Consider the following 16,722-nt stretch of genomic DNA (forward strand, 5'->3'; position numbering starts at 1 on the left):
GACCCTTGATTTTAGACCCTCAGACCTTGGTTACAGCTCAACATAAGCATTATTTTTCGTATTATTCAGACCTGCCCCAAGCACTATCAAGGGTCGAATCATCCACATCGTGCGGTCGACTTTTCATCGCCTCGTTTACCACAGAAAGAAAGGTAAGTCATTGACAACTTCCTAAAATGGGGGATGTGATTCGAGTGTCAGACAAAAACAGTATTGCAATGAAAAGAAAGTTCCATTTCAAGGAGGCGTCAGAGCGTGCGGACTGATCCACATACGCAACATCACATCCGCTTCGAGGAAAAAGGGAACAGCTGTCTGGCCTGCGCACAGGCCCAACACACTGATCAGGGCCTTGAGAGCCAACCATTTATCGTATGAAACAAACCACAATGAAATGGTAATGAAAGAAAATAAACAGGTATGCAAATACACCAGAATGCAAAGAAATTAAAGAAGCAAACTTCTTGGATCCGTGGTGAGTGAGATTATGAGGGATTAGCTGGTTATTTTTTTCTTCTCGTTAGTGCATCTTATCCATAGAAAACTGATCGTCTGAAATTTACACACACACACACACACACACACACACACATGTGGATCGAGATACAGAAAGGAAAGGGAGAGAAAGAGAGAGTGAGGACATACAAAAATGGACATGACGATGAAAATGACGATGCTGAACAGCACTGACAGCTCTGTCGATGACAACATTGGTGCTGCTCATTATCGTAATTAAGCCGATGATAATGATGATGACGGCGATGATGGAGATGGTTATGTTGTTTTACAATGATGATTACAGGATTCCATTATTCAGCCCGAATCTTCTCTGTCCTCTTCGTCGCCATCATCGTCGTGTACACGGTGAGCATAGCACGATCATAATAATAATGATAGTAATAATGATAATGATAATATAGTAATGATAATAATAATAATCACTATTTATAAAGCACTGAATCTTGTGCAGAGACAAAGCACTTTCGCACCAGTCATTCACAGACATCCATAACTCTAAACCTGAGAAACTGAAGACAACTCTAAACTTGTGAAACTGAAGATAAAGAAGAGGCAGAGGAGGGAGGCTGTCTTGGAAAGAGGTGGGTTTTAAGGCCACACGATGGATGGTGTAGCAGCCTATTTGTACGACGAGACTGGAATGACCCACGAGAGTAAACCTCTAGTATTCAGAATGACTCCCTTTCCTTTTTCAGTAGCTTGATTAAGAACTCGTGGGGGAGTGGGGAGGGGTACTTTCCTTTGGGGGAGGGGGGGCGATCTTGAATGGCCACAAATGACCCCGTGGATGTTTCAAGGCTACCCCAGAGTGACCCCGGGATCAAATCCAGCAGGAAATTGATTGAGGCTGTTACAATACTGTGGTGTGAAAATGAAGGTCAGTATACCACAAAGGTCGAGAGCATGACGTGTGCATTAGTGTGAGAGTGACTGCAGACTGAGAGGTGACAGCACAAAAAACTTCACCTAATTAATTAACCTCAGTTTCCACTTGTTGAATGTATTGTTAAATATGTTATATATATATATATATATATATATATATATATATATATATATATATATATATAATAAGGACATTTGGTACGCCCAATCTAATGATACAAAAGCCATGGGCGTTTAAAATGAAAAATGCAATAACGCGTGCATACTAAAAGCACATAAATGCATTCGCACGCACAGATCAACCCGTTACATCTCCATCCCACAAACCCACACCCACTCCACACAAAATGTAGACGTGCGCGCACGCACGCACGCACATTCCGATCGTTCAAGGTATATGAATATGCATACGTTTGAAAAACAATTGAAGTAGAAAATTAACTTGATTAGAACATGAAAGTGAAGAGAAGGAGTTATTTACTGATTTCAATGGCAGGAAATGAAAGAGTTTTCAAAGAGGTTTTGAAAGAAAGGTGAGAAACAGCATGACGGACAGGAAACGGGAGTGAGTTCCATGTGGAAGAAACCTGGAAAGAGAAAGTGCGTTTTCCATATTGATCTAGTTCTGAAGGAGGGAATTTTTAAGAGACGGTCATCACCTGATGACTGGAGCTGGCGAGATGGAGAGTAGTAACGCAGAAGCTCAGAAAAGTAAGAAGGAGACATGCAAATCATAAATTTGTAGCACAGGAGAGAGTTTGTAATCTATTCTTTTCTCAGTTGGTAGCCAGTGGAGGGAGTGAAGGAGAGGATTAATATGAGCAGATTTAGGAGAGCGGAAGATAAGCCGTGCAGCATGGTTTTGGATTCTCTGAATTCTGGATAACAAGTACTTGGGCATCCAGCGAGCAAAGAATCACAGTCGTCAAGCCTAGATAGGACCAGGGAACAGACAAGGGTTTTTGTTGCATCCGGAGACAGAAAGTGCCGAATGAAGCTTATTCTGTGTAACTCAAGCCGGGTCAAGGTAACACATCTGACAGATCGAGGAAATCTGCCGTTCAAAGTAAACACCAAGGTTGCGAACAATTTTTCAAGTTGGAATATTGCACCCATTTAACTGAACAGCTTGGGGAAGTGAAACAGAATTCGACTGTAATTTGTTGTTTGTCATCCACAATGTTATGTCAGCTATACATTGTTGAGCAGAGGTGATAATCTCAGAAAGATGGGAAATTGGACCAGACTTGTAAATCTGGTTATCATCCAAAAAAACTGTGATGTGAGAGGGAATGATGGGATACAATTTCTGAAACAGGTTGTATATAAATAGAAAAAGAACTGTCCAAGAACTGATCCTTGGGGAACAACAAATTCTATGGGAGCGGGTCTTGAGTGCAGATGGTTCACAGTAACAGTCTGGTTCCAGTTGGAGAGGTAAGAACTGAACCAAGAGAGAGCCGTGCCAGACACACCAGAAGTATGGGAGAGTTGGTTTATCAAAATGTTATGTTCAGTGGTATCAAAGGCTGCCGACAGATCAAGAAGAGAAATATCGTTTTTGTCCAGGGCTGTAAGAAGGTCATTGACAATTTTCAATAAGGTAGTTTCAGTGCTGTGACCAGCACGATAAGCTGATTGCAAGGAATAGAACAGGTTGTTCTTATTGAGGTGTTCAGGGAGTTGCAGGAGAACAATATCTTTTCAGTTATTTTGGACAGAAAAGACAAAATTGGAAACACGTCTATAGTTTTTCAATTTTTCTCGATCAAGAGATGGCTTTTTCAGAAGTGGTTTGACAACTGAGTTTTTAAACACTGATGGAAAGGTGCCAGACAGTAGGGAGTTGTTAATGATGGAAGTGAAATAGGGAAGTAGAATGTGAAGGCATTCAGAAAGAAGGGATGAAGGCAGGGGGTCAAGTTCACAAGTTTTTATTACAGTATTTTTGATAGTGTCATGTACAGTTGTTTCAGACACAGGCTGGAAGGCAGTGAGGGGAGGTCCAGGAAACTTGTAGTGCGCAACAGCAGGAGGGGACACAGAATCAGAATCCAGTTAGTACGAATATCTTTGGTCTTGGATATGAAAAAGTCAGCAATAGCCTGGGGACGTTCTGGTAGACTAACAGATAATGGTAAAGGAGAAGTCTTTGCCTTACATAGTAAACTATTTGTGATATTACTGCTTAGATGTGGCACAGGCAAGTATCTTAGCATTGAAGAGGGGTGGTTTTGCATCAGCATTCCTACACAAAACGTATTCGGATTCAGACGAAGGAATGGAATAGCATTCTCCGAAATTAAAATTCTATCATGCACTGTATACGTGATTTTGTGATTAGCCAAGCAGAGTGCGCTATTCTGGGTCACTCCACAATCGAACAGTATGATTGGTCAGCCTGGGATGTGTGGCCCGTCTCGCACACACACTGGCAAATTCACTGACCGGTCGTCTGCTCGCGTGCCAGCCTGTTAGCAAAGCGGGCTCTTCTCAGAATGTTGTGAAGCGAACAAGGCAGTGATGGCAACGTTTAAGGGTTGCCGAAGTACTTGAAATGCTACAAACTGAAGGGTCGGACATTGAAGAGGTGGATGATGACGAAGAAGAAAGCGAATTTAATGCAGAAAGTGAGCATGGGTATGGTAATTTGGGGTGAAAAATTGGCAGTATTTTCTACATATGGCAAAACTGTAAAAATAAGATGAGAAATTTGATTTTTTTTAAAATATATATGTAATAGCTCAACACGTAATAAACCAGTTCTGAAAGTTTCATTTTCTTGCACAGTATTTTGTATTTTTTGTAATTTTTTTCCAAACCCTTACAAATGGGCCGTCTGTGGGGAAAAGCAAGGGAGAAAACTTGTCCCAAGTGAGTTAAAGCTATGGACAGGAATGAAGATGTGTGTGCAGTTCTTTTTGGTAGTTGGTACGGTCGTCACCAGGGAGCTCCGTTGTCTTGTGCTGTCATTGCTAGTCCCCCTCACCCCTCCACCCCAAGGTGATTATGTGTTCAAGTAGGAAGTCGTCTACAGGTTCGAGTCTCATACAAAGACCGGGATTTTTTCTCCCCCTCCACTCAGCCTTGAGTAGTGGTCTGGGTGCTAATCCTTCGGATGAGACGATAAACCGAGGTCCTGCGTGTAGCATACAATTAGCGCACGTGAAACAACCCACGGCAACAAAAGGGAAGCGTTGTTCCGGACAAAATGCGCCGTTACCGAGATTCGGAACTGGAACCCTTAGATTGAAAGTCCAACGCTTTAATCGGCTTTTGCGCCCGTCCAACACGCCAAATAAAATGAACAGTAAGCACTTTACAAAGGAAGAGGTTCCTGTTCCATGTGACACGTAGCCTACACATGCTTTCTTCTTTTCAAGTGTGTGTTTGTCCTTGTCTGTTTTGAACACCAGGCCTAATGACGACAATATGAACATACAGTTGTATAGTGGAGTGACAACAAAGACAAAGTGGTTTTGTGATCAGACAATCTATATTTTATTATGTATTCATCTTCAATCTATGTTTATATATTTCATTTATATTCATACATATCTGTATCTGTTGTTCTGTGTTTTATTTCATTTAATTTCTTTTTCTTTATTTCTTTATTTGTTGCTATTTCATTTTATTTTATTTTTATTTCTGTTTTTTTATGTATCATTTTGACTCACTTGTGTAAACAAAGTGAGTCTATGTTTTAACCCAGTGTTTGGTTGTCTGTGTGTGTGTGTGTGTGTGTGTGTGTGTGTGTGTGTGTCCGTGGTAAACTTTAACATTGCCATTTTCTCTGCAAATACTTTGTCAGTTGACACCAAATTTGGCATAAAAATAGGAAAAATTCATTTCTTTCCAGTCATCCTGTTTAAAACAATATTTCACCTCTGGGATGGGCACAAAGAAATTAAAAAAGAAGCCAAATTATATGCAGACTGAATATTTATATTTATTTATATATTTTTATTCTCTAAACTTGGCACTTTGATCTGATATTCTGACACAACAACAAGAGCAGTCATTTTTATCATTCTTTGTTCAAACAGGAACTTCTTTTGCTAAACATGGAAGTTATATTTATTTTGCATGTCTTTGGTGCAGATAGTAAAGAAGGGAAGTTAATCTGCAATTAATGCTAGGGGGCTAAATTTGTTTAAACTGATCTTTCTCATCTTAAACATTACATTTTGAAATTATACTCGATACATAAAAAGCTTGTGTTTTACTCTCAGTGTACAGGGCTTTCACTATGTTCATTCGCCAAAGTGGTCTTTTTCGGAAAATACTAAAATCAATATGACGAGTGGACTTTATAGATCTATTGTCTGAGCCCTGAAGGTCATGTGCAAAAATTAATTGCGTACACATATTTATACATATTCAAAGCGCGTGATCATATTCTTTGCGAACGCAAACAACGCCATTTTATTTCAAGTTGTTGACCTGCCTGTTCAATCCTATATTCAATCGACAGTACACGATAACGTGTGATGGAAAGTTGGAGAAGGAGACCGTTAAATATTTATTCAGAGAAAGATTTGTGAATGCCTCATCACTTACTGGATTATGCCCCATACTGCCTTAAAAATATCCATAGAATCAGTCGGAATTCACATTTAAAAATAATAAACCATGAGAGTTAATACCCTTGAATAGATGAAACGCAAAAAATTCCGGTCTTGACTTTTCTCAAAATGAAGTCCTTTTCACTTCATATGACGTTTAGAAGTACTTGTACTTGGCTCTACATGTTATTAGTTTAACAAAATACTCAATTTTCATATCAACTTTAAAACTATAAAACTAGAATGAACATAAAAGAGAAATTGAATTGACCGTGTAAACCGGGTGTAACTAAACTTGTACATCTATCTAGATTCAGAGAAAACGGCTAAATGTTGCAGTGTGATTGCGGCGATAGCCACGTCTGCTTTACCGCGGACTTAAAAAGAATTTTAAATTGCCCTTAAAGATTTTTTGAATGCCCCAGATACACCAGAATAATATGATTTAAACAGCGTTCTCACTGCGAATACCGCAATCGATTTATCGCCCTTTAAAAAAAAGCATGTTTATATGTTATATTTTTGAACGTCAGTTAAGGAGCCACGACAGTGTAATGGATAAGACAGTTTCTTCTCATCCGAACATGCGGGGTTCGAAGCTGCCTTTAGGACTTTCTCTCTCTCTTTCTTTTAACCCGAAGCATTATAATAACAAATACAGAACACATTTTAACGATTAGATTTTTTTTTAAATGTATCACAAGTGAGTCTTGAAGGCCTTGCCTCTCTTGTTATTTATTTATTCATTAATTTAATGACTTGTTCATTTATTTATGTATCTTATTCTTATTCGTTCTATTTTATTTTCCTTCATCGCGATGTGTTATCATGCTCGTCAGGCATCTTTTAGCAGATGTGTGGTAGCATATATGGATGTGTCCGAACGCAGTGACGCATCCTTGAGTTCATGAACAGAACTGAGCTATACGCGTCCTTTGAGTAAATGAACTGAACTGAGCGAAAAAGATTTGAAATGAAATGGCCCCACGATCCGTAAGAACAAAAACGCCACCATTCTTTTGACGACTTTGACATGTTCCATTTCAGCTTACAATCGAGATCCTGGTATCCTTTGTCAGTCTGTTTGATGTTCTGGGCAATATCCTTGAACGTACGATAGACGCAACAGTCGGTCCGGAGCCAGTCCCTGGCGAAGACCAAGAAGTCGCCCTCCAACGTGGCTTGCTGCAATTTTATGTCTGGCTGGTGGAGACCTTCAAAAGTGAGTGACTTGGTTGATAGCATACTCTCAAAAGTGGGTGACTTGGTTATCCCCGAAAACAGAGTGTGGCTACCTACATGGCAGGGTAGAAACGGCCATACACGTAAAAGCCATACACGTAAAAGCCCCACGAGTAAACACGGGAGTTGCAGTCCACAACGCAGAAGAGAAGAGTGACCCTCAAAATTATGTGACTTGGTTGATATTGACCCACAAAAATGAATGACTTGGTTGACAGCGACCATCTAAAGTGAGTGACTTGGTTGATAGTGACCCACAAAAATGAATGACTTGGTTGATAGTGACAATCCAGTGTGAATGACTTGGTTGATAGTGACCATTCAAAGTGAATGACTTGATTGATAGTGACCATTCAAAGTGAATGACTTGGTTGATATTGACCCACAAAAATGAATGATTTGGTTGATAGTGACCATCCAAATTGAATGACTTGGTTGATAGTGACAATCCAATGTGAATGACTTGGTTGATAGTGACCATCCAGTGTGAATGACTTGATTGATAGTGACCCACAAAAATAAATGATTTGGTTGAAAGTGACTATCCAAAGTGAATGACTTGGTTCATAGTGACGATTCAAAGTGAGTTACTTGGTTGATAGTGACCTTCATATGTGAGTGACTTGGTTGATAGTGACCTTCAAAAGTGACTTGGTTGATAGTGACCATTCAGTGTGAATGAATTGGTTGATAGTGACCATCCAATGTGAATGACTTGGTTGATAGTGACCATTCAAAGTGAATGACTTGGTTGATATTGACCCACAAAAATGAATGACTTGGTTGATAGTGACCATTCAAAGTGAATGACTTGGTTGATATTGACCCACAAAAATGAATGACGTGGTTGATAGTGACCATCCAATGTGAATGACTTGGTTGATAGTGACCATCCAATGTGAATGACTTGGTTGATAGTGACCTTCAAAAGTGACTTGGTTGATAGTGACCGTCCAGTGTGAGTGACGTGGTTGATATTGACCCACAAAAATGAATGACTTGGTTGATAGTGACCTTCCATTGTGAATGACGTGGTTGATAGTGACCATCCAATGTGAATGACTTGGTTGATAGTGACCTTCCAATGTGAATGACTTGATTGATAGTGACTCTCAAATGTGAGTGACTTGGTTGATAGAGACCTTCAAAAGTGAGTGACTTTTGGATGATATTGATCGACAAAAGTGATTGACTTGGTTGATAGTGACTCTCAAATGTGAGTGACTTGGTTGATAGTGACCTTCAAAACTGAGTGACTTGGTTGATAGTGACCTTCAGATGTGATTGACTTGGTTAATAGTGATCCTTAAAAGTGAGTGACTTGGTTGATAGTGATCCTCAAAATTTAGTGACTTGGTTGATAGTGACCTTCAAATGTGAGTGATTTGGTTGATAGTGATCCTCAAAACAAGTGACCTTCAAAAGTGAGTGACTTGGTTGATAGTGACCTTCAAAAGTGAGTGACTTGGTTGATAGTGACCATCCAATGTGAATGTCTTGGTTGATAGTGGCCTTCCAAAGTGAATGACTTGGTTGATAGTGACCATCCAATGTGAATGACTTGGTTGATAGTGACCATCCAATGTTAATGACTTGGTTGATAGTGACCATCCAATGTGAATGTCTTGGTTGATAGTGGCCTTCCAAAGTGAATGACTTGGTTGATAATGGCCATCCGAAATGAGTGATTTGGTTGATAGAGACCCTGAAAAGTGAGTAACTTGGTTGATAGTGACCTTTCGAAATGAGTGACTTGGTTGATTGTGACCCTCAAAGTTGAGTGACTTGATAGTGACCCTCAAAAGTGGGTGACTTGGTGGACACCCTCAAAAGTGGGTGACTTGGTGGACACCCTCAAAAGTGGGTGACTTGGTGGACACCCTCAAAAGTGGGTGACTTGGTGGACACCCTCAAAAGTGGGTGACTTGGTGGACACCCTCAATAGTGGGTGACTTGGTTGACACCCTCAAAAGTGGGTGACTTGGTGGACACCCTCAAAAGTGGGTGACTTGGTGGACACCCTCAAAAGTGGGTGACTTGGTGGACACCCTCAAAAGTGGGTGACTTGGTGGACACCCTCAAAAGTGGGTGACGGTGGACATCCTCAAAAGTGGGTGACTTGGTGGACACCCTCAATAGTGGGTGACTTGGTTGACACCCTCAATAGTGGGTGACTTGGTGGACACCCTCAAAAGTGGGTGACTTGGTGGACACCCTCAAAAGTGGGTGACTTGGTGGACATCCTCAAAAGTGGGTGACTTGGTGGACACCCTCAAAAGTGGGTGACTTGGTTGACACCCTCAAAAGTGGGTGACTTGGTGGACACCCTCAAATGTGGGTGACTTGGTGGACATCCTCAAAAGTGGGTGACTTGGTGGACACCCTCAATAGTGGGTGACTTGGTGGACACCCTCAAAAGTGGGTGACTTGGTGGACACCCTCAAAAGTGGGTGACTTGGTGGACACCCTCAAAAGTGGGTGACTTGGTGGACACCCTCAAAAGTGGGTGACTTGGTGGACACCCTCAAAAGTGGGTGACTTGGTGGACATCCTCAAAAGTGGGTGACTTGGTGGACACCCTCAATAGTGGGTGACTTGGTGGACACCCTCAAAAGTGGGTGACTTGGTGGACACCCTCAAAAGTGGGTGACTTGGTGGACACCCTCAAAAGTGGGTGACTTGGTGGACACCCTCAAAAGTGGGTGACTTGGTGGACACCCTCAAAAGTGGGTGACTTGGTGGACACCCTCAAAAGTGGGTGACTTGGTGGACACCCTCAAAAGTGGGTGACTTGGTGGACACCCTCAAAAGTGGGTGACTTGATTGATAGTGACCTTCCAAAGTGACATAGTTGACAGTGACCCTCCAACGTGGTGGACACCATCAAGGGTGGTGGGAAGGAGCGCATATCAAAGTTTCTTTTGCTTCTTCGTCTCCGCCTTCTTATCCTGCTGTTTCTTCTCCTCCCTCTTTACCTCCTCATCTTGTTGCTGTTGCTGCTGTGTTCCTGGGCATCATCACCACGTTCGCTCGATTCAAAAGGCAGGCTTTTGGTCTTGATTGTGTTCACCTCGCCATTCCGGCAGCTGTACGTCCTGTATCAAAGGCAGGCTGATTGATTGGTTTATCTATCTGTTGATTTATTTATTCATCAGTTTATTTATTTAGTGTAATGTTGATAAGAATGCAAACATTAACATGACTATAATTGTTATTAGTTGAAGAAGTAGAAGTAGTCGCAGTAGTGTAACTACTATTATTGTATCCCGCTATTGCATAGGGTAACTTCGATATCGTGTGCTGGTGTGTGTGTGTGTGTGTATGCGTGCATGTGTGTAAGTGGGGGGGGGGGCGTGCATATGCATGTATGTGTGTGAGTTCGAGCGCACGAATGTGATTGTACCGGTGTATGTATACATTATGTGTGCGCATCTGGGGTTTGTGTATTTGTGTGTGTGTGTGTGTGTGTGTTTCAGTCTGTATTATCGTCGCTGACGTCCTGGCAGTACTGTTTGCTGTGTTGAATGTTCTCCACACTTTGTCCAACTACAGGTTAGTGCAGGCAAACATCCTATACAGTTACACCGTATAGATATATTTTGTTGTTACCTGCGCTTGCGTTCCTCCACTACTATGTTGCACGAATATGATTGTTTTGGTCAGTCAGTGGCGGATAGCATCTCTTCAGGAACCCAGATAAAGGCTACTGTACACAACCCGGATGACTTAGAACATATAATTGGTATGGGTGGAGTGAAGTTTTATTTCTCAATGTTTAATCTTGATTTGTTATCGAGAAAGTATATCCAAAGAAAATGAATTAGTTAAAGTTTAACACACACACACACACACACACACACACGCGCGCACACACACACACACACACACACACACACACACGCGCGCACCCACGCACGCACACACGCACGCACACACACACGCACGCACTCCACGCACGCACACACACACACACAGACCCGAAACACCGGGCCATTACATCACACGTTGTGTGTACACACGTTTGTCAGTGATGCGAACCGGTCAGTCAGCGATGATTAACGTGTGTGGTTTTGTGTGTGTGTGAGTATGACTCTGTGTGTGTGTGTGTGTGTGTGAGTATGACTCTTTGTGTGTGTGTGTGTGTGTGTGTGTGCAGGCTCAATCTGTTTGCGCTGTACAGGGGCGACCACTCTCGTATTCCTCCATCCACTGAGTTCAGCAATTCCAGTCATTGTGTAAGTTCTCTTCCCTTCCCCCCCCCCCCCCTCTCTCTCTCTCTCTCGTTTTCTCTTGCTTAGTTTATACTTTTTGGTGAATAGTTATCTTGCTTAAAGATATAACACTGCAAGATACATTCCATTTATTTTGACAATTTTAAGATATGGCATTTCCAGTTGGAGTTCTGCCCTTAGTGAAAAGAGGCAAATGAAGAAGTTCATTTTATTTTGAAGTGTCCTGATTTGTATCATGTTTGCAAAGAAATGTTATGAACTCCCATGTTTGTTTAGATTCACTCCCATGTTTGTTTAAATTCTGTTTATGGATGGCATCATCTAACATTGGTATATACACAATCGTGCATTGTATCTACACAGAGCTTTAAGTTAAGAGAAATAGTATTGTCTTCATTTCAGTAGTTGTGAATACAGTTAAGTGTTCATTGACATTTACGGTGACATTACGTATTTTGTTATGACCCATTATTCAAATGGGGCTATGGTCTTAGATTAATAAACCACTTCAGTCTCTGTCTTTCCTGTAGATGAAATTCTGACAGCGACCCTCTTTGTCCATTGTGTAAAGATGCACATGAAACAGAAGTACATAGTGTGTTTTGTTGCTATGTGTTGTGTTGTTTCGGAAAACAATGAATCCCTGGGAACTTTTCTAGACACCCAAATGTATTCAAACTCCTGTTGTGCATGACCTCGGTAAATGAGAATGTTGTCAAACAACTTACAATATATTTGTGTGGGGCGTATTATATTCGGTCTTTCAGTTGTACTTATGTGTATTGTTGCAATTTTGTTTGTTGAATTTGGTGTTAAATTCGGGTGGTGATGAACTGTTGTTTTCACAACACCCTTTCATTAGGGACTCTAGCCGATATAATGAATAGACATTAATGTTCGCTGTCTCTGTCTCTCTCTGCCTCTCTCTCTCTCTCTCTCTCTCTCTCTCTCTCTCGTTTACAGAACAATCATACTTAACACACTCATCAGACAGCTGGCATGGTGAATATTCATGCAAACACACACACACACACACACACACACACACACACACACACACACCGTCTAATAGCACTTCTAGTAAATAGACGTTAAACTGAAGATCACACACACACACACACACAAGAAACATTAAAAAGTTGTTGAAATCATGTATGTGTGTGCGCGCGTGTGGATATATGTAAATGTGTGTTCGCAATTCTGCCTTTACGTGTATGTGTGCGAGCTGACAGGTGAGCGTACTTCCCATGAGGCCTGTATCTATTGACCTCATTGTCTGCACTGTACTGTTTCTGTGGCACAATTTGAAATAACAGATTTCTGTGCGTGTGAAATTCGGGTTGTTGTCCCATGGAAGAACAGGTCGTCACAGTGCAGCGCCACTCACTTTTTTCAATTTTTTTTTCTGTCTGTACATATATTAGTTTTCCTATCAAAGTGGATTTTTCTACTTAACCTTGCCAGGGCAACCATCTTGTCATGGGTTCCTTTACGTATTTGAGAGAAGTCATTCAAACCTACACACCACCACAACAACTCAGATCATCTTCCGATTCACGGCGGCTACTCTGCTCGCTCCCCGTGTGAAAAGCCAGTCTTTCGGTGATTCTTCCTTTTCTCATTCAGCTCCATCAGTATGGAACAGTTTACCTCACCATCTTCGCCGCTCTTCCTCATTTCAGTCTGTTAAAACCGGTCTGAAAACACATCTTTTGGAAAACGTCTGTACATAGACCTTTCCTCCCTTTCCAATGACATTCAGTTATGATCCATGCAGACTCCTCGCGTGCGTGCGTGTGTGTGTGTGTGTGAGAGAGAGAGAGAGAGAGAGAGTGAGTGAGAGAGAGAGAGTGAGTGAGAGAGACTAAGAAATGAAAAAAGGCATAGTCTTTGAATGCTTTGTGCGCTCGTGTGTGTGTGTGTGTGGGCGGGGGTGGATGGGTGGGGGTGCATGTGTGTGTATTTGATGTTTATTGTAAAGCACTTTGAGCTCCTTTTCAGGGAGGAAAGCGCTCAACAAGTATCCATTATTATTATTATTATTAGGTACATGGGGGACCTCGGTTTATCGTCTCTTGCGAATGACTAGCGCCCACACCACGACTCAAGGTCTATTGTAGGTGTAAAAAAAATAAAAAAATAAAATAAAATAATATAAAATAAAAACCAGTCCGCTTATGGGATTGGAGCCCATGGACACTGTCTTCCTAGTGGGGTGCATTACCGCTGAGCCACCGTTCAGCCAGAGTGTAATGCACACTTTCGTTGAGTGTGTCTGAGGCAGAATTAGGAGTGATTGTATTGCATGTATTACTGGGTTTTTTTGTCACATCATATTTCTCTGTGTCAGATTCGGGCTGCTCCCCCCAGGGAGGGTGCGTCGCTACACTGAGAGGGCAGCCCTTGTTTTTTTCCTGCCTGCATTTTTGTTGTTGTTTTCCTATCGATGTGGATTTTTCTGCAGAATTTGACAGGGACACCTCTTTTGCTGCCGTGGGTTCTTTTATGTGCGGTTAGGGCATGCTGCACACGGGACCTCGGTTTATCGTCTCATCCGAATAACTAGCGTCCAGACCACCACTCAAGGTCTAGTGGAATGGGAGAAAACACTGGCGACTATGCTGTATTTGAATCAGTGCGCTCAGATTCTCTCGCTTCCTAGGCGGACGCGTTACCTCTTGGCCAGCACTGCTTGGTGACATTGGTGTCGCGTTTCCCTCTGTGTGCAGATTTCCAGCATCAAGTACGCAGGTTTCCAAGTGGGCTACATCATTTGGAGTGAGTTCTGTTGGCTGTGGCTTGGTTGGTTGGTTGGTTGGTTGGTTGGTTGCATATTTATTTTATTTGTTTCCGTTTGCGATGCGACCTGAAAATAACGGATGTCCAGTTCCCCACTTTGACTGCATGGCATACTGCAGTATAAACCAGTAGTAGTTGCAGCAACAGCAGAAGTAGTTGTAAAACATCTCAGTGCTCTGGCAAGGTGAAGGTGACATGCGTTGTGGTATGGGAATTTGCGGTATGTTTGTGTGTGTTGTGGTGTGTGAGTATCTATGTATGCATGTATGTATGTGTGTGTTGTGGTGTGTGAGTATCTATATATGCATGTATGTGTGTGTGTTGTGGTGTGGTGTGTGAGCATCTATGTATGTATGTATGCATGTATGTATGTGCCTATGTGTGTGGTTTGTGTGTGTGTGTGTGTGTGGTTTGTGTGTGTGTGTGTTGTGATTTGTTTTTCTTTTTCTCATTGGTTTATCATCACTTTAGGCCTATACACTACAAGGTGACTGAGACGTGTGTGTGTGTGTGCGCACGCGCGCGCTTGTGTGTGTGGCTGTGTGTGTGTGTGTACGTATGTGTGTGCTTACACGTTTACATGCTCTTGTGTGTGTGTGTGTGTGTGTGTGTGTGCAGGTTACGTGATCCAGTTCCTGGTCCTCTTGTTGCTGTGCCTCCTGTGCGCTGGTTTCGTCACTATCATCATCTACGACTTCGCCTTCATCATCATCTGGGTCCTCCAGCTGCTGTGGTCAGTGACTCTACACACAGTTGTAGTGATAAGGAATGTTGTTGTGGGGCAGTGTGATGGTGTGGTCAGTGGTCCAACACACAGTTGTAGTGATAAGGAATGTTGTTGTGGGGCAGTGTGATGGTGTGGTCAGTGACTCTACACACAGTTGTAGTGATAAGGAATGTTGTTGTGGGGCAGTGTGATGGTGTGGTCAGTGACTCTACACACAGTTGTAGTGATAAGGAATGTTGTTGTGGGGCAGTGTGATGGTGTGGTCAGTGACTCTACACACAGTTGTAGTGATAAGGAATGTTGTTGTGGGGCAGTGTGATGGTGTGGTCAGTGACTCTACACACAGTTGTAGTGATAAGGAATGTTGTTGTGGGGTAGTGTGATGGTGTGGTCAGTGGTCCAACACACAGTTGTAGTGATAAGGAATGTTGTTGTGGGGCAGTGTGATGGTGTGGTCAGTGACTCTACACACAGTTGTAGTGATAAGGAATGTTGTTGTGGGGCAGTGTGATGGTGTGGTCAGTGACTCTACACACAGTTGTAGTGATAAGGAATGTTGTTGTGGGGCAGTGTGATGGTGTGGTCAGTGGTCCAACACACAGTTGTAGTGATAAGGAATGTTGTTGTGGGGCAGTGTGATGGTGTGGTCAGTGACTCTACACACAGTTGTAGTGATAAGGAATGTTGTTGTGGGGCAGTGTGATGGTGTGGTCAGTGGTCCAACACACAGTTGTAGTGATAAGGAATGTTGTTGTGGGGCAGTGTGATGGTGTGGTCAGTGACTCTACACACAGTTGTAGTGATAAGGAATGTTGTTGTGGGGCAGTGTGATGGTGTGGTCAGTGACTCTACACACAGTTGTAGTGATAAGGAATGTTGTTGTGGGGTAGTGTGATGGTGTGGTCAGTGACTCTACACACAGTTGTAGTGATAAGGAATGTTGTTGTGGGGCAGTGTGATGGTGTGGTCAGTGGTCCAACACACAGTTGTAGTGATAAGGAATGTTGTTGTGGGGCAGTGTGATGGTGTGGTCAGTGGTCCAACACACAGTTGTAGTGATAAGGAATGTTGTTGTGGGGCAGTGTGATGGTGTGGTCAGTGGTCCAACACACAGTTGTAGTGATAAGGAATGTTGTTGTGGGGCAGTGTGATGGTGTGGTCAGTGGTCCAACACACAGTTGTAGTGATAAGGAATGTTGTTGTGGGGCAGTGTGAGGTGTGGTCAGTGACTCTACACACAGTTGTAGTGATAAGGAATGTTGTTGTGGGGCAGTGTGATGGTGTGGTCAGTGACTCTACACACAGTTGTAGTGATAAGGAATGTTGTTGTGGGGCAGTGTGATGGTGTGGTCAGTGGTCCAACACACAGTTGTAGTGATAAGGAATGTTGTTGTGGGGCAGTGTGATGGTGTGGTCAGTGGTCCAACACACAGTTGTAGTGATAAGGAATGTTGTTGTGGGGCAGTGTGATGGTGTGGTCAGTGGTCCAACACACAGTTGTAGTGATAAGGAATGTTGTTGTGGGGCAGTGTGATGGTGTGGTCAGTGACTCTACACACAGTTGTAGTGATAAGGAATGTTGTTGTGGGGCAGTGTGATGGTGTGGTCAGTGGTCCAACACACAGTTGTAGTGATAAGGAATGTTGTTGTGGGGCAGTGTGATGGTGTGGTCAGTGACTCTACACACAGTTGTAGTGATAAGGAATGTTGTTGTGGGGCAGTGTGATGGTGTGGTCAGTGGTCCAACACACAG

The 16,722-nt window shown here is 42.5% G+C and overlaps 1 protein-coding gene across 2 annotated transcripts in view; it reads left to right on the forward strand.

Moving 5' to 3' along the window:
* LOC143288948 (receptor for retinol uptake stra6-like) overlaps positions 1 to 16,722 on the forward strand; it is a 54,358-nt gene that overhangs the window by 26,775 nt on the left and 10,861 nt on the right. For both annotated transcript variants that reach the window (XM_076597629.1, XM_076597630.1), the window contains 7 exons: positions 70 to 152; positions 803 to 864; positions 7,017 to 7,191; positions 10,688 to 10,763; positions 11,368 to 11,446; positions 14,173 to 14,221; positions 14,861 to 14,975. In XM_076597629.1, coding sequence (XP_076453744.1) covers positions 70 to 152; positions 803 to 864; positions 7,017 to 7,191; positions 10,688 to 10,763; positions 11,368 to 11,446; positions 14,173 to 14,221; positions 14,861 to 14,975 — 639 coding nt within the window. The remainder of the gene's footprint in view (positions 1 to 69; positions 153 to 802; positions 865 to 7,016; positions 7,192 to 10,687; positions 10,764 to 11,367; positions 11,447 to 14,172; positions 14,222 to 14,860; positions 14,976 to 16,722) is intronic.

Source organism: Babylonia areolata, chromosome 13, assembly GCF_041734735.1.
Source record: "Babylonia areolata isolate BAREFJ2019XMU chromosome 13, ASM4173473v1, whole genome shotgun sequence".
Taxonomy (NCBI): Eukaryota; Metazoa; Mollusca; class Gastropoda; order Neogastropoda; family Buccinidae; genus Babylonia; species Babylonia areolata.